Source organism: Oncorhynchus clarkii, chromosome 12, assembly GCF_045791955.1.
Source record: "Oncorhynchus clarkii lewisi isolate Uvic-CL-2024 chromosome 12, UVic_Ocla_1.0, whole genome shotgun sequence".
NCBI lineage: Eukaryota > Metazoa > Chordata > Actinopteri > Salmoniformes > Salmonidae > Oncorhynchus > Oncorhynchus clarkii.
In genome coordinates, this window is record NC_092158.1 from 93,032,727 (window position 1) to 93,055,226 (window position 22,500).

General features: G+C 46.6%; 1 protein-coding gene across 1 annotated transcript in view; it reads right to left on the bottom strand.

The window, feature by feature from the left end:
- Positions 1 to 22,500, bottom strand: part of LOC139422368 (voltage-dependent T-type calcium channel subunit alpha-1H-like) — a 108,135-nt gene that overhangs the window by 67,609 nt on the left and 18,026 nt on the right. The window contains 5 exon segments of the mRNA XM_071173572.1: positions 1,675 to 1,874; positions 3,908 to 4,146; positions 6,861 to 6,953; positions 17,913 to 18,210; positions 19,708 to 19,867. Of these exon segments, the coding sequence (XP_071029673.1) occupies positions 1,675 to 1,874; positions 3,908 to 4,146; positions 6,861 to 6,953; positions 17,913 to 18,210; positions 19,708 to 19,867 (990 nt within the window).

The following is a 22,500-nucleotide window of genomic DNA, read 5'->3' on the forward strand; positions in this document are numbered from 1 at the left end:
CTATTCCACCGTAGTATAATCCACAGTCCTATTCCACACCACCATAGTATAATCTACAGTCCTATTCCACTGTAGTATAATCCACAGTCCTATTCCACACCACCGTAGTATAATCTACAGTCCTATTCCATCATAGTATAATCCACAGTCCTATTCCACCGTAGTATAATCCACAGTCCTATTCCACACCACCATAGTATAATCTACAGTCCTATTCCACCGTAGTATAATCCACAGCCCTATTCCACCATAGTATAATCCACAGTCCTATTCCACCGTACTATAATCCACAGTCCTATTCCACACCACCATAGTATAATCTACAGTCCTATTCCACCGTAGTATAATCCACAGTCCTATTCCACACCACCGTAGTATAATCTACAGTCCTATTCCACCATAGTATAATCCACAGTCCTATTCCACCATAGTATAATCCACAGTCCTATTCCACACCACCATAGTATAATCTACAGTCCTATTCCACTGTAGTATAATCCACAGTCCTATTCCACACCACCGTAGTATAATCTACAGTCCTATTCCACCGTAGTATAATCCACAGTCCTATTCCACATCACCGTAGTATAATCCACAGCCCTATTCCACCGTAGTATAATCCACAGTCTTATTCCACCGTAGTATAATCCACAGTCCTATTCCACCATAGTATAATCCACAGTCCTATTCCATCGTAGTATAATCCACAGTCCTATTCCACCGTAGTATAATCTACAGTCCTATTCCACACCACCGTAGTATAATCCACAGTCCTATTCCACCGTAGTATAATCCACAGCCCTATTCCACCATAGTATAATCTACAGCCCTATTCCACACCTTGTAGTATAATCCACAGTCCTATTCCACACCACCACAGTCCTATTCCACACCTTGTAGTATAATCCACAGTCCTATTCCACACCACCACAGTCCTATTCCACACCTTGTAGTATAATCCACAGTCCTATTCCACACCACCACAGTCCTATTCCACACCTTGTAGTATAATCCACAGTCCTATTCCACACCACCACAGTCCTATTCCACAACACCGTAGTATAATCTCTTAGTGAAGATCCACGTCCATATTCCCTCTGTATTGCACACGGCCACGTTTGTACCCCGACAACAATAATCTGGTCGTGTTGCTCCCCCGACAACTTTGCAGCAAACGCCAGATCTCACAACGCCCGGTATTGGTATTTAACAACACACCTGACGTCTGACTGCACAGTTTGTTTGTTTACTGGTCTAAAATCAAATCAAATCAAATTTCAAATCAAATCAAATCAAATTTTATTTGTCACATACACATGGTTAGCAGATGTTAATGCGAGTGTAGCGAAATGCTTGTGCTTCTAGTTCCGACAATGCAGTAATAACAAGTAATCTAACTAACAATTCCAAAACTACTGTCTTGTACACAGTGTAAGGGGATAAAGAATATGTACATAAAGATATATGAATGAGTGATGGTACAGAGCAGCATAGGCAAGATACAGTAGATGGTATCGAGTACAGTATATACATATGAGATGAGTATGTAAACAAAGTGGCATAGTTTAAAGTGGCTAGTGATACATGTATTACATAAGGATACAGTCGATGATATAGAGTACAGTATGCATATGAGATTAATAATGTAGGGTAAGTAACATTATATAAGGTAGCATTGTTTAAAGTGGCTAGTGATAGTCTACGAACCTGTTGCTACGGGGGTGTGTCCTCCGTTGCTGTGCCGACAGTGGTGGCGCTGGTGATGCTGCAGCAGGTTGTGTACGGGGCGGAGCCAGGGGGCGTTTCCGGACGTTCTGCGGCCGACCCCCGGACCACTTCCTCCTCCGTTAGGGTTCACCTTCTTACGACGCTTACTGACGCACATGTAATCAGTAAACAGGAAGCAGGACAAATACAACTTTATTCACTTTTACAACAGGAAGTTGAACTTATCCTGGGCTTTGTTCACTATAACGAGTCAGCTAGAACAGGAAGTTGAACTTATCCTGGGCTTTGTTCACTATAACGAGTCAGCTAGAACAGGAAGTTGAATTTATCCTGGGCTTTGTTCACTATAACGAGTCAGCTAGAACAGGAAGTTGAATTTATCCTGGGCTTTATTCACTACAACGAGTGAGCTAGAACAGGAAGTTGAACTTATCCTGGGTTTTATTCACTATAACGAGTCAGCTAGAACAGGAAGTTGAACTCATCCTGGGCTTTATTCACTTTTACAATGAGTCAGCAAGAACAGGAAGTTGAACTTATCCTGGCCTTTATTCACTTTTACAACGAGTCAGCTAGAACAGGAAGTTGAACTTATCCTGGGCTTTATTCACTTTTACAACGAGTCAGCTAGAACAGGAAGTTATACAGCGCCTTCAGTATTCAGACCACTTGACTTATTCCATAATTTGTTACGTTACAGCCTTTTTCTAAAGTTGATGAAATTGTTTTTTCCCCCCTCATCAATATACACACAATACCCCATAATGACATCACCATATCCCATAATGACATCACAATACCCCATAATGACATCACAATACCCCATAACGACATCACAATACCCCATAATGACATCACAATACCCATAATGATATCACAATACCCCATAATGACATCACAATAACCATAATGATATCACAATACCCCATAATGACATCACAATACCACATAATGACAAAGCAAAAACATGTTTTTAGACATTTTTGCTAATTTATAAAAACTAAAAACGTTTCCATAAGTATTCAGACCCTTTACTCAGGACTTTGTTGAAGCACCTTTGGCAGCGATTACAGACACAAGTCTTCTTGGGTATGATGCTGCAATCTTGGCACACCTGTATTTGGGGAGTTTCTCCCATTCTTCCCTAGCAGATCCTCTCAAACTCTGTCAGGTTAGATGGGGAGAGTTGCTGCTAAGCTATTTTCAGGTTTCTCCAGAGATGTTAGATTGGGTTCAAGTACGGGCCACTCAAGGACATTCAGAAACTTGTTCCAAAGCCACTCTTGTGTTTTCTTGGCTAAGTGCTTAGGGTAGTTGTCCTGTTGGAAGGGGTTTTCATCAAGGATGTCTCTGTGCTCCGTTCATTTTTGCCTCTCCCTGCCGCTGAAAAACATCCCCACAGCATGATTCTGCCACCACCATGGTGCCAGGTTTCCTCCAGACATGACGCTTGGCATTCAGGCCATATAGTTCAATCTTGGTTTCATCAGACCAGAGAATCTTGATTCTCGTGGTCTGAGAGTCCTTTAGGTGCCTTTTGGCAAACTCCAAGAGGGCTGTCATGTGCCTTTTACTGAGGAGTGGCTTCCGTCTGGCCACTCTACCATAAAGGCCTGATTGGTGGAGTGCTGCAGAGATGGTTGTCCTTCTGGAAAGTTCTCCCATCTCCACAGAGGATCTCTGGAGCTCTGTCAGAGTGGCCATCGGGTTCTTGGTCACCTCCCTGACCAAGGCCCTTCTCCCCCGATTGCTCAGTTTGGCCGGGCAGCGAGGTGGAGTGCTGCGGCCAGCTCTAGGAAGAGTCTTGGTGGTTCCAAACTTCTTCCATTTAAGAATGATGGAGGCCACTGTGTTCTTGGGGACCTGCAATGCTGCAGAAATGTTTTGGTACCCTTCCCCAGATCTGTGCATTGACACAATCCTGTCTCGGAGCTCTACAGACAATTCCTTGATGTCATTATGGGGTATTGTGTGTAGACAGATTTAAAAAAAAAAAAAAAAAATTATAATAAGGCTGTAATTTAAACAAAATGTGTAAAAATTCAAGGGGTTTGAATACTTTCCGAAGTCTCTGTATATAATAGGTAGTTGTGTAAATACATATTTAAAAAACTGAAAAAGACTTTCAAAAATAAGTTTAGAAATAATAATAATGAATTTGTCGTCGTCGTCGTCCTACCTGTGCCAGGTTGTGTACATGCGTTGTAGTCGTCGGGTCAGTTTACGGTAGAGGTGTGAAACGTATCTCAGCATCTCTTCGTAGCAGGATCCCGGTTCGCTGTAGCTGGCCAGAGTACTGTCGTTGGACATGTAACGCGCTCGCTGCTCGCGCATCAACGCGTTCTCACGCTGCTTCGTCTCCGCAAACTGGGTCGCTATGACTACCAGGCACAGGTTGATCATGAAGAAAGAGCCCACCTGACGAAGAGAGGGAGGGAGGGAGGGAGGGAGGGAGAGTGAGAGTGAGGGAGGGCGGGAGGGAGGGAGGGAGGGAGAGAGACGGAGAGAGAGAGAGGGAGGGAGGGAGGGAGGGAGGGAGGGAGGGAGGGAGGGAGGGAGGGAGGGAGGGAGGGAGGGAGGGAGGGAAGGAAGGAAGGAGGGAAGGAAGGAGTGAGGGAGAAAGAGAGAGAGGGAGTGAGGGAGGGAGGTAGGGAGGGAGGGAGATAGGGAGGGAGGGAGAGAGAGAGAGAGAGATGGAGAGAGGGAGGGAGGGAGGGAGGGAGGGAGGGAGGGAGGGAGGGAGGGAGGGAGGGAGGGAGGGATGGACGACCAAGAACGCACACAGAGTTAGAGAGAGTAAAGACGTTGGGAAAACTACTACAGCGAGACGTACTTCACTAATCATAAATCGGAAAACCCACCGACACAGGGCCAAGCAGAAACATACACACAGAGTGTGGGACAACCAGTAGCCGTCACAGAGTTTCAGGTCATTATTAAAGGCCCATTCCGTCATTTAGTAAAATTGAAGGTTTTATATCACTGAAACCAGGCAGTTGGATGACGTAAGGAACTGTGTTAATTTGACAGAAATGACTGACTCAGTCTGCAGACTAGCGCGTAACGCTCGCGTTGGATGACGTAAGGAACTGTGTTAATTTGACAGAAATGACTGACTCACTCTGCAGACTAGCGCTCGCATTGAAAAAAAAGAAGGTACAAATACATGATATTAAATCGTTTCATTTACTGCTTGCGTGGGTCAACGAGGCGCTAAAATACAACTTGGTTCTGTTTGTGACGCGCTGCAAGTCCCACCTCTCCCATCCCCTCATTTTGGTGTTTAGGAGCATATTCCCACGTGGGTGATTGAAAGATGGACTGAGGTTCACACTCCAGTCCAGATGGTGGTGGTAGAGCAACTTAAAGTTGGTTGACAACCGGCATATACAATCCACGAAGAAGAAGATACTGTACTCTGATTCTATACTGTACTCTGATTCTATACTGATCTCTGATTCTACACTGATCTCTGATTCTATACTATACTCTGATTCTATACTGATCTCTGATTCTATACTGTACTCTGATTCTATACTGTACTCTGATTCTATACTGATCTCTGTGTGAGTGTCTGTCTGATTCTATACTGTACTCTGATTCTATACTGTACTCTGATTCTATACTGATCTCTGATTATATACTGTACTCTGATTCTATACTGATCTCTGATTCTATACTGTACTCTGATTCTATACTGTACTCTGATTCTATACTGTACTGTGTATCAGTGTCTGTCTGATTCTATACTGTACTGTGTATCAGTGTCTGTCTGATTCTATACTGTACTCTGATTCTATACTGTACCCTGATTCTATACTGTACTCTGATTCTATACTGATCTCTGATTCTATACTGTACTCTGATTCTATACTGATCTCTGATTCTATACTGCACTCTGATTCTATACTGTACTCTGATTCTATACTGTACTCTGTGTCAGTGTCTGTCTGATTCTATACTGTACTCTGATTCTATACTGTACTCTGTGTCAGTGTCTGTCTGATTCTATACTGTACTCTGTGTCAGTGTCTGTCTGATTCTATACTGTACTCTGATTCCATACTGTACTCTGTGTCAGTGTCTGTCTGATTCTATACTGAACTCTGATTCTATACTGTACTCTGATTCTATACTGTACTCTGTGTCAGTGTCTGTCTGATTCTATACTGTACCCTGATTCTATACTGTACCCTGATTCTATACTGATCTCTGATTCTATATTGTACTTTGATTCTATACTGTACTCTGATTCTATACTGTACTCTGATTCTATACTGTACTCTGTATCAGTGTCTGTCTGATTCTATACTGTACTCTGATTCTGTACTGAACTCTGATTCTATACTGTACTCTGATTCTATACTGTACTCTGATTCTATACTGTACTCTGTATCAGTGTCTGTCTGATTCTATACTGTACTCTGTATCAGTGTCTGTCTGATTCTATACTGTACTCTGATTCTATACTGTACTCTGATTCTATACTGTACTCTGATTCTATACTGTACTCTGTATCAGTGTCTGTTTGATTCTACACTGTACTCTGATTCTATACTGTACTCTGATTCTACACTGTACTCTGATTCTATACTGAACTCTGATTCTATACTGTACTCTGTATCAGTGTCTGTCTGATTCTATACTGTACTCTGTATCAGTGTCTGTCTGATTCTATACTGTACTCTGATTCTATACTGTACTGTGTATCAGTGTCTGTCTGATTCTATACTGTACTCTGTATAGGCGTCTGTGTGATTCAGACTCTGCCTGACAAGCACCCTCTTCCTCCTCCACCCTACTTCAAAGTGCTGTAGAGAAACTAGGTCACCGCCGAGCTGCAGAAGGAGAGGAGAAGGACAGACGGCTGGGGTTGAACCCAAGTCCTCTGTATTAGCCTGCTGAACTAAAGCCTAGGCATCAACTAGGAGAGATGAAATGTCCACAGGGCTATAGCCGAGCAGTATAACACATATATATCACTACTACCTATAATGAGCAGTATAAAAAATAATTATATATACACTCACTATGATGAGGAATATAAAATATATATATACTCACTATGATGAGGAATATAAAATATATATATACTCACTATGATGAGGAATATAAAATATATATATACTCACTATGATGAGGAATATAAAATATATAAAATTGTAGAAGGAGTGAGCATCCATAACGTAGTACATGATGTCCACCCAGCCTTCCAGGGTTATCACCTAGAGAGAGGGGGAGGGAGAGGGAGAGGGAGAGGGAGGGGAGAGAGAGAGAGAGAGAGAGAGGGAGAGAGAGAGAGAGAGGGGGGGAGAGAGAGAAAGAGAGAGAGAGGGGGAGGGAGAGGGAGGGGAGAGAGGAGAGAGAGAAAGAGAGAGAGAGAGAAAGAGAGAGAGAGAGAAGGAGAGAGAGAAAGAGAGGGAGAAAGAGAGAAAGAGAGAGAGAGGAGAGAGAGAGAGAGAGAGAGAGGGTGAGAGAGAGAGAGAGAGAGAGAGAGAGGGTGAGAGAGAGAGAGACAGAGAGAGAGAGAGATGGGGAAGAGAGAGAGAGAGAGAGAGGAGAGAGAGAAAGAGAGATAGGAGAGAGAGAGAGAGAGAGAGAGAGGGAGAGAGAGAGAGGGGGAAGAGAGAGAGAGAGAGGAGAGAGAGAAAGAGAGAGAGAAAGAGAGAGAGAGAGAAGGAGGGAGAGAAAGAGAGAGAGAGAAGGAGAGAGAGAAAGAGAGAGAGAGGAGAGAGAGAGAGAGAGAGAGACAGAGAGACAGAGAGAGCGACAGAGAGAGAGAGAGAGAGATAGAGAGAGACACAGAGAGAGAGAGGGGGAGTTAGAGGGAAGGGGAGAGAGAGAGACACACAAAGAGACAGAGAGAGGATGGGGATTGTTATAGAGACATGAAAGCAGTACTCAGCAGACCTGCTAATACACAGACCACAGGAACATATATTTTATTTAACCCTTATGTTACCAGGTAAGTTGACTGAGAACATGTTTTCATTTGCAACAAAGACCTGGGGAATAGTTACAGGGGAGAGGAGGGGGGATGAATGAGCCAATTGCAAGGTAGCATACAGCATGCAGTCACTCCTCAACCCCCCTTATCCCTGTTGAAACGACCCCTGCAGTCACTCCTCAACCCCCCTTATCCCTGTTGAAACAACCCCTTCAGTCACTCCTCAACCCCCCTTATCCCTGTTGAAATGACCCCTTCAGTCACTCCTCAACCCCCCTTATCCCTGTTGAAATGACCCCTTCAGTCACTCCTCAACCCCCTTTATCCCTGTTGAAACGACCCCTGCAGTCACTCCTCAACCCCCCTTATCCCTGTTGAAATGATCCCTTCAGTCACTCCTCAACCCCCCTTATCCCTGTTGAAATGATCCCTTCAGTCACTCCTCAACCCCCTTTATCCCTGTTGAAATGATCCCTTCAGTCACTCCTCAACCCCCTTTATCCCTGTTGAAATGATCCCTTCAGTCACTCCTCAACCCCCTTTATCCCTGTTGAAATGACCCCTGCAGTCACTCCTCAACCCCCCTTATCCCTGTTGAAATGACCCCTTCAGTCACTCCTCAACCCCCCTTATCCCTGTTGAAACAACCCCTTCAGTCACTCCTCAACCCCCCTTATCCCTGTTGAAACGACTCCTGCAGTCACACTTCAACCCCCCTTATCCCTGTTGAAACGACCCCTGCAGTCACTCCTCAACCCCCCTTATCCCTGTTGAAACAACCCCTTCAGTCACTCCTCAACCCCCCTTATCCCTGTTGAAATGATCCCTTCAGTCACTCCTCAACCCCCCTTATCCCTGTTGAAACGACCCCTGCAGTCACTCCTCAACCTCCCTTATCCCTGTTGAAACGACCCCTGCAGTCACTCCTCAACGCCCCTTATCCTCGTTGAATCAACCCCTTCAGTCACTCCTCAACCCCCCTTATCCCTGTTGTAACAACCCCTTCAGTCACTCCTCAACCCCCCTTATCCCTGTTGAAACAACCCCTTCAGTCACACCTCAACCCCCCTTATCCCTGTTGAAACAACCCCTTCAGTCACTCCTCAACCCCCCTTATCCCTGTTGAAACAACCCCTTCAGTCACTCCTCAACCCCCCTTATCCCTGTTGAAACAACCCCTTCAGTCACACCTCAACCCCCCTTATCCCTGTTGAAACAACCCCTTCAGTCACTCCTCAACCCCCCTTATCCCTGTTGAAACAACCCCTTCAGTCACTCCTCAACCCCCCTTATCCCTGTTAAAACAACCCCTTCAGTCACACCTCAACCCCCCTTATCCTCGTTGAAACGACTCTCTGCACCAGATTAACAGAAGTTGCTGCCATGTCCTTTAGGATGACCGAGCACACACACAAACACACACACAAACACACACACGCACGCACACACACACACACACACACACACACACACACACACGCACACACACACACACACACACACACACACACGCACACACACACGCACAAATGCAACCCTGAATACAGAGTTCCAGTAGGTCAGCTGCAGGTCTTCTGAAACTATGCTGGGTATATACCTGGCTCTGAGTGATGAGGTTATCCATGCTATAGCTGGGTATTTACCTGGCTCTGAGTGATGAGGTTATCCATGCTAGGATGTAGCTGGGTATATACCTGGCTCTGAGTGATGAGGTTATCCATGCTAGGATGTAGCTGGGTATATACCTGGCTCTGAGTGATGAGGTTATCCATGCTAGGCTATAGCTGGGTATTTACCTGGCTCTGAGTGATGAGGTTATCCATGCTAGGATGTAGCTGGGTATATACCTGGCTCTGAGTGATAAGGTTACCCATGCTATAGCTGGGTATATACCTGGCTCTGAGTGATGAGGTTATCCATGCTAGGATGTAGCTGGGTATATACCTGGCTCTGAGTGATGAGGTTACCCATGCTATAGCTGGGTATATACCTGGCTCTGAGTGATGAGGTTATCCATGCTAGGATGTAGCTGGGTATATACCTGGCTCTGAGTGATGAGGTTACCCATGCTATAGCTGGGTATATACCTGGCTCTGAGTGATGAGGTTACCCATGCTATAGCTGGGTATATACCTGGCTCTGAGTGATGAGGTTACCCATGCTAGGCTATAGTTGGGTATATACCTGGCTCTGAGTGATGAGGTTACCCATGCTATAGCTGGGTATATACCTGGCTCTGAGTGATGAGGTTATCCATGCTAGGATGTAGCTGGGTATATACCTGGCTCTGAGTGATGAGGTTATCCATGCTAGGATGAAGCTGGGTATATACCTGGCTCTGAGTGATGAGGTTATCCATGCTAGGATGTAGCTGGGTATATACCTGGCTCTGAGTGATAAGGTTACCCATGCTATAGCTGGGTATATACCTGGCTCTGAGTGATGAGGTTACCCATGCTATAGCTGGGTATATACCTGGCTCTGAGTGATAAGGTTACCCATGCTATAGCTGGGTATATACCTGGCTCTGAGTGATGAAGTTACCCATGCTATAGCTGGGTATATACCTGGCTCTGAGTGATAAGGTTACCCATGCTATAGCTGGGTATATACCTGGCTCTGAGTGATGAGGTTACCCATGCTATAGCTGGGTATATACCTGGCTCTGAGTGATGAGGTTATCCATGCTAGGATGTAGCTGGGTATATACCTGGCTCTGAGTGATGAGGTTACCCATGCTATAGCTGGGTATATACCTGGCTCTGAGTGATGAGGTTACCCATGCTATAGTTGGGTATATACCTGGCTCTGAGTGATGAGGTTACCCATGCTATAGCTGGGTATATACCTGGCTCTGAGTGATGAGGTTATCCATGCTAGGATGTAGCTGGGTATATACCTGGCTCTGAGTGATGAGGTTACCCATGCTATAGCTGGGTATATACCTGGCTCTGAGTGATGAGGTTACCCATGCTATAGCTGGGTATTTACCTGGCTCTGAGTGATGAGGTTACCCATGCTATAGCTGGGTATATACCTGGCTCTGAGTGATGAGGTTATCCATGCTAGGATGTAGCTGGGTATTTACCTGGCTCTGAGTGATGAGGTTACCCATAGTTTAGCTGGGTATATACCTGGCTCTGAGTGATGAGGTTACCCATGCTATAGCTGGGTATATACCTGGCTCTGAGTGATGAGGTTACCCATGCAATAGCTGGGTATATACCTGCCTCTGAGTGATGAGGTTATCCATGCTAGGCTATAGCTGGGTATATACCTGTCTCTGAGTGATGAGGTTATCCATGTTAGGCTATAGCTGGGTATATACCTGGCTCTGAGTGATGAGGTTATCCATATTAGGCTGGGTATATACCTGGCACTGAGTGATGAGGTTACCCATGCTAGGCTATAGCTGGGTATATACCTGGCTCTGAGTGATGAGGTTACCCATGCTAGGCTATAGCTGGGTATATACCTGGCTCTGAGTGATGAGGTTACCCATGCTAGGCTATAGCTGGGTATATACCTGGCTCTGAGTGATGAGGTTATCCATGCTAGGCTACAGCTGGGTATATACCTAGCTCTGGGTGATGAGGTTACCCATGCTAGACTGGGTATATATTTGGCTCTGAGTGATGAGGTTACCCATGCTAGGCTATAGCTGGGTATATACCTGGCTCTGAGTGATGAGGTTATCCATGCTATAGCTGGGTATATACCTGCCTCTGAGTGATGAGGTTACCCATGCTAGGCTATAGCTGGGTATATACATCACTCTGGCTCTGAGTGATGAGGTTACCCATGCTATAGCTGGGTATATACCTGGCTCTGAGTGATGAGGTTACCCATGCTATAGCTGGGTATATACCTGCCTCTGAGTGATGAGGTTATCCATGCTAGGCTATAGCTGGGTATATACCTGTCTCTGAGTGATGAGGTTATCCATGTTAGGCTATAGCTGGGTATATACCTGGCTCTGAGTGATGAGGTTATCCATATTAGGCTGGGTATATACCTGGCACTGAGTGATGAGGTTACCCATGCTAGGCTATAGCTGGGTATATACCTGGCTCTGAGTGATGAGGCTACCCATGCTAGGCTATAGCTGGGTATATACCTGGCTCTGAGTGATGAGGTTACCCATGCTAGGCTATAGCTGGGTATATACCTGGCTCTGAGTGATGAGGTTATCCATGCTAGGCTACAGCTGGGTATATACCTAGCTCTGGGTGATGAGGTTATCCATGCTAGGCTACAGCTGGGTATATACCTAGCTCTGGGTGATGAGGTTATCCATGCTAGACTGGGTATATACCTGGCTCTGAGTGATGAGGTTACCCATGCTAGGCTACAGCTGGGTATATACCTAGCTCTGAGTGATGAGGTTACCCATGCTAGACTGGGTATATATTTGGCTCTGAGTGATGAGGTTACCCATGCTAGGCTATAGCTGGGTATATACCTGGCTCTGAGTGATGAGGTTATCCATGCTATAGCTGGGTATATACCTGGCTCTGAGTGATGAGGTTACCCATGCTAGGCTATAGCTGGGTATATACCTGGCTCTGAGTGATGAGGTTACCCATGCTAGGCTATAGCTGGGTATATACCTGGCTCTGAGTGATGAGGTTATCCATGCTAGGCTACAGCTGGGTATATACCTAGCTCTGGGTGATGAGGTTACCCATGCTAGACTGGGTATATATTTGGCTCTGAGTGATGAGGTTACCCATGCTAGGCTATAGCTGGGTATATACCTGGCTCTGAGTGATGAGGTTATCCATGCTATAGCTGGGTATATACCTGCCTCTGAGTGATGAGGTTACCCATGCTAGGCTATAGCTGGGTATATACATCACTCTGGCTCTGAGTGATGAGGTTACCCATGCTATAGCTGGGTATATACCTGGCTCTGAGTGATGAGGTTACCCATGCTAGACTGGGTATATACTTGGCTCTGAGTGATGAGGTTACCCATGCTAGGCTATAGCTGGGTATATACCTGGCTCTGAGTGATGAGGTTACCCATGCTAGGCTATAGCTGGGTATATACCTGGCTCTGAGTGATGAGGTTACCCATGCTAGACTGGGTATATATTTGGCTCTGAGTGATGAGGTTACCCATGCTAGGCTATAGCTGGGTATATACCTGGCTCTGAGTGATGAGGTTATCCATGCTATAGCTGGGTATATACCTGGCTCTGAGTGATGAGGTTACCCATGCTAGGCTATAGCTGGGTATATACCTAGCTCTGGGTGATGCTAGGCTATAGCTGGGTATATACCTGGCTCTGAGCTCTGGGTGATGAGGTTATCCATGCTATAGCTGGGTATATACCTGGCTCTGAGTGATGAGGTTACCCATGCTAGACTGGGTATATACCCTGGCTCTGAGTGATGACCCATGCTAGGCTATAGCTGGGTATATACCTGGCATGCTATAGCTGGGTATATACCTGGCTCTGAGTGATGAGGTTACTGGGTATAGCTGGGTATATACCTGGCTCTGAGTGATGAGGTTACCCATGCTAGGCTATAGCTGGGTATATACCTAGCTCTGAGTGATGAGGTTACCCATGCTAGACTGGGTATATATTTGGCTCTGAGTGATGAGGTTACCCATGCTAGGCTATAGCTGGGTATATACCTGGCTCTGAGTGATGAGGTTATCCATGCTATAGCTGGGTATATACCTGGCTCTGAGTGATGAGGTTACCCATGCTAGGCTATAGCTGGGTATATACCTGGCTCTGAGTGATGAGGTTACCCATGCTAGGCTATAGCTGGGTATATACCTGGCTCTGAGTGATGAGGTTACCCATGCTATAGCTGGGTATATACCTGGCTCTGAGTGATGAGGTTACCCATGCTATAGCTGGGTATATACATGGCTCTGAGTGATGAGGTTACCCATGCTAGGCTATAGCTGGATATTTACCTGGCTCTGAGTGATGAGGTTACCCATGCTATAGCTGGGTATATACCTGGCTCTGAGTGATGAGGTTACCCATGCTATAGCTGGGTATATACCTGGCTCTGAGTGATGAGGTTATCCATGCTAGGATGTAGCTGGGTATTTACCTGGCTCTGAGTGATGAGGTTACCCATGCAATAGCTGGGTATTTACCTGGCTCTGATCGATGAGGTTACCCATGCTAGGCTGGGTATATACCTGCCTCTGAGTGATGAGGTTATCCATGTTAGGCTATAGCTGGGTATATACCTGGCTCTGAGTGATGAGGTTATCCATGCTAGGCTGGGTATATACCTGGCACTGAGTGATGAGGTTACCCATGCTAGGCTATAGCTGGGTATATACCTGGCTCTGAGTGATGAGGCTATCCATGCTATAGCTGGGTATATACCTGGCTCTGAGTGATGAGGTTACCCATGCTAGGCTATAGCTGGGTATATACCTGGCTCTGAGTGATGAGGTTACCCATGCTAGGCTATAGCTGGGTATATACCTGGCTCTGAGTGATGAGGTTATCCATGCTAGGCTACAGCTGGGTATATACCTAGCTCTGGGTGATGAGGTTACCCATGCTAGACTGGGTATATATTTGGCTCTGAGTGATGAGGTTACCCATGCTAGGCTATAGCTGGGTATATACCTGGCTCTGAGTGATGAGGTTATCCATGCTAGGATGATGATATACCTGGCTATGATGAGGTTACCCATGCCATGCTGGGTATATACCTAGCTCTATAGCTGGGTATATACCTGGCTCTGAGTGATGAGGTTATCCATATTAGGCTGGGTATAGACTGCTAGGCTATAGCTGGGTATATACCTGCTGGGTATATACCTGGCTCTGAGTGATGAGGTTACCCTAGCTCTGGGTGATGAGGTTACCCATGCTAGATGCTAGGCTATATATACCTGCCTCTGAGCTGGGTGGGTATATACCTGGCTGGCTCTGAGTGATGAGGTTACCCATGCTATAGCTGGGTATATACTGAGTGATGAGGTTACCCATGCTAGGCTATAGCTGGGTATATACCTGGCTCTGAGGTTACCCATGCTAGGCTGGGTATATACCTGCCTCTGAGTGATGAGGTTATCCATGTTAGGCTATAGCTGGGTATATACCTGGCTCTGAGTGATGAGGTTATCCATGCTAGGCTGGGTATATACCTGGCACTGAGTGATGAGGTTACCCATGCTAGGCTATAGCTGGGTATATACCTGGCTCTGAGTGATGAGGCTATCCATGCTATAGCTGGGTATATACCTGGCTCTGAGTGATGAGGTTACCCATGCTAGGCTATAGCTGGGTATATACCTGGCTCTGAGTGATGAGGTTACCCATGCTAGGCTATAGCTGGGTATATACCTGGCTCTGAGTGATGAGGTTATCCATGCTAGGCTACAGCTGGGTATATACCTAGCTCTGGGTGATGAGGTTACCCATGCTAGACTGGGTATATATTTGGCTCTGAGTGATGAGGTTACCCATGCTAGGCTATAGCTGGGTATATACCTGGCTCTGAGTGATGAGGTTATCCATGCTATAGCTGGGTATATACCTGCCTCTGAGTGATGAGGTTACCCATGCTAGGCTATAGCTGGGTATATACATCACTCTGGCTCTGAGTGATGAGGTTACCCATGCTATAGCTGGGTATATACCTGGCTCTGAGTGATGAGGTTACCCATGCTATAGCTGGGTATATACCTGGCTCTGAGTGATGAGGTTACCCATGCTATAGCTGGGTATATACATGGCTCTGAGTGATGAGGTTACCCATGCTAGGCTATATGAGGTTACCCATGCTGGGTATATGGCTCTGACATGGCTCTGAGTGATGAGGTTACCCATGCTATAGCTATAGGCTCTGGTGATGAGGTTACCCATATAGCCTGGCTCTGAGTGATGAGGTTACCCATGCTATAGCTGGGTATATACCTGGCTCTGAGTGATGAGGTTACCCATGCTATAGCTGGGTATATACCTGGCTCTGAGTGATGAGGTTATCCATGCTAGGATGTAGCTGGGTATTTACCTGGCTCTGAGTGATGAGGTTACCCATGCAATAGCTGGGTATTTACCTGGCTCTGATCGATGAGGTTACCCATGCTAGGCTGGGTATATACCTGCCTCTGAGTGATGAGGTTATCCATGTTAGGCTATAGCTGGGTATATACCTGGCTCTGAGTGATGAGGTTATCCATGCTAGGCTGGGTATATACCTGGCACTGAGTGATGAGGTTACCCATGCTAGGCTATAGCTGGGTATATACCTGGCTCTGAGTGATGAGGCTATCCATGCTAGGCTACAGCTGGGTATATACCTAGCTCTGGGTGATGAGGTTATCCATGCTATAGCTGGGTATATACCTGGCTCTGAGTGATGAGGTTACCCATGCTAGACTGGGTATATACCTGGCTCTGAGTGATGAGGTTACCCATGCTAGGCTACAGCTGGGTATATACCTAGCTCTGAGTGATGAGGTTACCCATGCTAGACTGGGTATATACTTGGCTCTGAGTGATGAGGTTACCCATGCTAGGCTATAGCTGGGTATATACCTGGCTCTGAGTGATGAGGTTACCCATGCTAGGCTATAGCTGGGTATATACCTGGCTCTGAGTGATGAGGCTATCCATGCTAGGCTACAGCTGGGTATATACCTAGCTCTGGGTGATGAGGTTATCCATGCTATAGCTGGGTATATACCTGGCTCTGAGTGATGAGGTTACCCATGCTAGACTGGGTATATACCTGGCTCTGAGTGATGAGGTTACCCATGCTAGGCTACAGCTGGGTATATACCTAGCTCTGAGTGATGAGGTTACCCATGCTAGACTGGGTATATACTTGGCTCTGAGTGATGAGGTTACCCATGCTAGGCTATAGCTGGGTATATACCTGGCTCTGAGTGATGAGGTTATCCATGCTAGGCTATACCTGAGTATATACCTGGCTCTGAGTGATGAGGTTATCCATGCTATAGCTGGGTATATACCTGGCTCTGAGTGATGAGGTTACCCATGCTAGACTGGGTATATACCTGGCTCTGAGTGATGAGATTATCCATGCTAGGCTATAGCTGGGTATATACCTTGCTCTGAGTGATGAGGTTATCCATGCTAGGCCATAGCTGGGTATATACCTGGCTCTGATTGGTGAGGTTATCCATGCTACTCTATAGCTGGGTATATACCTGCCTCTGAGATGAGGTTACCCATGCTAGGCTATAGCTGGGTATTTACCTGGCTCTGAGTGATGAGGTTATCCATGCTAGGCTATAGCTGGGTATATACCTGGCTCTGAGTGATGAGATTATCCATGCTAGGCTGGGTTTTTACCTGGCTCTGAGTGGTGAGGTTATCCATGCTACTCTATAGCTGGGTATATACCTGCCTCTGAGTGATGAGGTTACTCATGTTAGGCTATAGCTGGGTATATGTATATAGACTCTCTTTTTTTCTACTGTGTTATTGACTTGTTAATTGTTTACTCCATGTGTAACTCTGTATTGTCTGTTCACACTGCTATGCTTTATCTTGGCCAGGTCGCAGTTGCAAATGAGAACTTGTTCTCAACTAGCCTACCTGGTTAAATAAAGGTGAAATAAAAAATATTAAAAAATATATATATACCTGGCTCTGAGTGATGAGGTTACCCATGCTAGGCTATGCTAGGCTATGCTGTGTGTGTACAGTCCTACCTGGAAGTTGGCTATCCATGCTAGGCTATGCTGTGTGTGTACAGTCCTACCTGGAAGTTGGCTATCCATGCTAGGCTATGCTAGGTTATGCTGTGTGTGTACAGTCCTACCTGGAAGTTGGCTATCCATGCTAGGCTATGCTAGGTTATGCTGTGTGTGTACAGTCCTACCTGGAAGTTGGCTATCCATGCTAGGCTATGCTAGGTTATGCTGTGTGTGTACAGTCCTACCTGGAAGATGGCTATCCATGCTAGGCTATGCTGTGTGTGTACAGTCCTAGCTGGAATATGGCTATCAATGCTAGGCTATGCTAGGCTATGCTGTGTGTGTACAGTCCTACCTGGAAGATGGCTATCCATGCTAGGCTATGCTGTGTGTGTACAGTCCTAGCTGGATTATGGCTATCAATGCTAGGCTATGCTAGGCTATGCTGTGTGTGTACAGTCCTACCTGGAATATGGCTATCCATGCGTAGGCTATGCTGTGTGTGTACAGTCCTACCTGGAAGATGGCTATCAATGCTAGGCTATGCTAGGCTATGCTGTGTGTGTACAGTCCTACCTGGAATATGGCTATCCATGCGTAGGCTATGTTGTCAAAGTTCACCGCTCCTTTGTGAGGGTTGACGTTGCCGGGCCGACAGACGTTATAGTACTGGTTCCAGTTCACACAGCCGTCTCTGGCCCCGCCTTCCCCGCCAAGAGAGGGCGCGGGCAGCGAGCACTCGGCCCCTCCCTCGCTGTAGGGCGGGACGTCATGGCAACGCAACATTCCGTTCTCCCGAATTGCTGAGCAGATGAAGGGGTCCTCCTCGCTCTCCTCCGGCTGGTAGTACACACTCAATGACAGGTTATAGAGCCTACATAGGAAGACAGAGATTATAGAGACTACATAGACATACAGAGGTTATAGAGCCTACATAGGAAGACAGAGATTATAGAGACTACATAGACATACAGAGGTTATAGAACCTATATAGGAAGAAAGAGGTTATAGAGACTACATAGACATACAGAGGTTATAGAGCCTATATAGGAAGACAGAGGTTATGGAGACTACATAGGAAGACAGAGTTTATAGAGCCTATATAGGGAGACAGAGGCTATAGAGCCTATATAGGGAGACAGAGGTTATAGAGACTACATAGACATACAGATGTTATAGAGCCTATATAGGAAGACAGATGTTATAGAGCCTATATAGGAAGACAGAGGTTATGGAGACTACATAGGAAGACAGAGTTTATAGAGCCTATATAGGGAGACAGAGGTTATAGAGACTATATAGGGAGACAGAGGTTATAGAGACTACATAGACATACAGATGTTATAGAGCCTATATAGGAAGACAGAGGTTATGGAGACTACATAGGAAGACAGAGTTTATAGAGCCTATATAGGGAGACAGAGGCTATAGAGCCTATATAGGGAGACAGAGGTTATAGAGACTACATAGACATACAGAGGTTATAGAGCCTACATAGGAAGACAGAGATTATAGAGCCAATATAGGGAGACAGAGGCTATAGAGCCTACATAGGAAGACAGAGGGTATAGAGACTACATAGGAAGACAAAGAGAGAGTGTGTTGAGTCGGTCAGTGGCTTAAGAGTGATATTAGCCAGCGAACGCCAGGTTCTCACGCACGCACGCACGCACGCACACACACACACACACACACACACACACACACACACACACACACACACACACACACACACGGGACACTTTGTTCCATTAAATCAAACGGTAGGACATGTTCTGGAAAGCTTCCTGACTGAGAGAATCTGGAAGTTCCGCTCTGTGTTGTAAACTTTCATCCCCGTTTTCGTGTGTGTGTGTGTGTGTGTGTGTGAATGTGTGTAGGCCTGGCATCTATCTACTGCTCTCTCTTAAGCCACTGATTTAATCCACACACACACACACTCGTCTGTGTGTGCACATCTGTCCGAGTGTGTGTGTGCAGCGCTGTTGTGTTGTGTCAGTACGTGGGTGAGATGTGCAGTTTACACGTTGTCACCGTCAGAAAGGCCATCGCTACGGGCAACAGCTAACTGTCACCTCACATCACGTTATACACACTACCCCCTGGACGACACAGACTGAGACAGAGAGAGAGAGAGAGAGAGAGATAGAGAGAGAGAGAGAGAGAGAGAGACAGAGAGAGGGAGAGAGAGAGACAGAGAGAGGGAGAGAGAGAGACAGACAGAGAGAGACAGAGAGAGAGAGAGACAGACAGAGAGAGAGAGAGACAGAGAGAGAGAGAGAGAGAGACAGAGAGAGAGAGAGAGAGAGAGACAGAGAGAGAGAGAGAGAGAGAGAGAGAGAGAGAGAGAGAGAGAGAGAGAGAGAGAGACGTTCTGAAGTCTTCTCCCATGAAGCACCTGTTTCTCAGTAGCCCCGCCCACAGCTGCACGCCGACGATGCCGAAGATGAAGAAGACGAAGAAACAGAGGAGCAGGACATTACCCAGCATGGGGAGAGTGTCTAGGAGCAGAGTCACCAGGATACGCATACCTACATGACCACAACAAGAAAAAGAGGATCAGGACGTTACCCAGCATGGAGAGAGAGAGTCTAGGAGCAGGGACATTACCCAGCATGGAGAGAGAGAGTCTAGGAGCAGGGACATTACCCAGCATGGAGAGAGAGAGTCTAGGAGCAGGGACATTACCCAGCATGGAGAGAGAGAGTCTAGGAGCAGGGACATTACCCAGCATGGAGAGAGAGAGTCTAGGAGCAGGGATGTTACCCAGCATGTAGAGAGAGAGTCTAGGAGCAGGGACATTACCCAGCATGGAGACAGAGAGTCTAGGAGCAGGGACATTACCCAGCATGGAGAGAGAGAGTCTAGGATCAGGGACATTACCCAGCATGGAGAGAGAGAGTCTAGGAGCAGGGACGTTACCCAGCATGTAGAGAGAGAGTCTAGGAGCAGGGACATTACCCAGCATGGAGACAGATAACATGACCGAATACAAACAGTGCAGCTATTCCCTCCGCAAGGCTATCAAACAAGCTAAGCGCCAGTACAGAGACAAAGTAGAATCTCAATTCAACGGCTCAGACACAAGAGGCATGTGGCAGGGTCTACAGTCAATCACGGACTACAGGAAGAAACCCAGCCCAGTCACGGACCAGGATGTCTTGCTCCCAGGCAGACTAAATAACTTTTTTGCCCGCTTTGAGGACAATACAGTGCCACTGACACGGGCTGCAACGAAAACATGCGGTCTCTCCTTCACTGCAGCCGAGGTGAGTAAGACATTTAAACGTGTTAACCCTCGCAAGGCTGCAGGCCCAGATGGCATCCCCAGCCGCGCCCTCAGAGCATGCGCAGACCAGCTGGCCGGTGTGTTTACGGACATATTCAATCAATCCCTATACCAGTCTGCTGTTCCCACATGCTTCAAGAGGGCCACCATTGTTCCTGTTCCCAAGAAAGCTAAGGTAACTGAGCTAAATGACTACCGCCCCGTAGCACTCACATCCGTCATCATGAAGTGCTTTGAGAGACTAGTCAAGGACCATATCACCTCCACCCTACCTGACACCCTAGACCCACTCCAATTTGCTTACCGCCCAAATAGGTCCACAGACGATGCAATCTCAACCACACTGCACACTGCCATAACCCATCTGGACAAGAGGAATACCTATGTGAGAATGCTGTTCATCGACTACAGCTCGGCATTCAACACCATAGTACCCTCCAAGCTCGTCATCAAGCTCGAGACCCTGGGTCTCGACCCCGCCCTGTGCAACTGGGTACTGGACTTCCTGACGGGCCGCCCCCAGGTGGTGAGGGTAGGCAACAACATCTCCTCCCCGCTGATCCTCAACACTGGGGCCCCACAAGGTTGCGTTCTGAGCCCTCTCCTGTACTCCCTGTTCACCCACGACTGCGTGGCCACGCACGCCTCCAACTCAATCATCAAGTTTGCGGACGACACAACAGTGGTAGGCTTGATTACCAACAACGATGAGACGGCCTACAGGGAGGAGGTGAGGGCCCTCGGAGTGTGGTGTCAGGAAAACAACCTCACACTCAACGTCAACAAAACTAAGGAGATGATTGTGGACTTCAGGAAACAGCAGAGGGAACACCCCCCTATCCACATCGATGGAACAGTAGTGGAGAGGGTAGCAAGTTTTAAGTTCCTCGGCATACACATCACAGACAAACTGAATTGGTCCACTCACACAGACAGCATCGTGAAGAAGGCGCAGCAGCGCCTCTTCAACCTCAGGAGGCTGAAGAAATTCGGCTTGTCACCAAAAGCACTCACAAACTTCTACAGATGCACAATCGAGAGCATCCTGGCGGGCTGTATCACCGCCTGGTATGGCAACTGCACCGCCCTCAACCGTAAGGCTCTCCAGAGGGTAGTGAGGTCTGCACAACGCATCACCGGGGGCAAACTACCTGCCCTCCAGGACACCTACACCACCCGATGTCACAGGAAGGCCATAAAGATCATCAAGGACATCAACCACCCGAGCCACTGCCTGTTCACCCCGCTATCATCCAGAAGGCGAGGTCAGTACAGGTGCATCAAAGCTGGGACCGAGAGACTGAAAAACAGCTTCTATCTCAAGGCCATCAGACTGTTAAACAGCCACCACTAACACTGAGTGGCTGCTGCCAACACACTGACACTGACTCAACTCCAGCCACTTTAATAATGGGAATTGATGGGAAATGATGTAAATATATCACTAGCCACTTTAAACAATGCTACCTTATATAAATGTTACTTACCCTACATTATTCATCTCATACGCATACGTATATACTGTACTCTATATCATCGACGGTATCCTTATGTAATACATGTATCACTAGCCACTTTATACTATACTATGCCACTTTGTTTACATACTCATCTCATTTGTACATACTGTACCCGATACCATCTACTGTATCTTGCCTATGCTGCTCTGTACCATCACTCATTCATATATCCTTATGTACATATTCTTTATCCCCTTACACTGTGTACAAGACAGTAGTTTTGGAATTGTTAGTTAGATTACTTGTTATTACTGCATTGTCGGAACTAGAAGCACAAGCATTTCGCTACACTCGCATTAACATCTGCTAACCATGTGTATGTGACAAATAACATTTGATTTGATTTGATTTGATT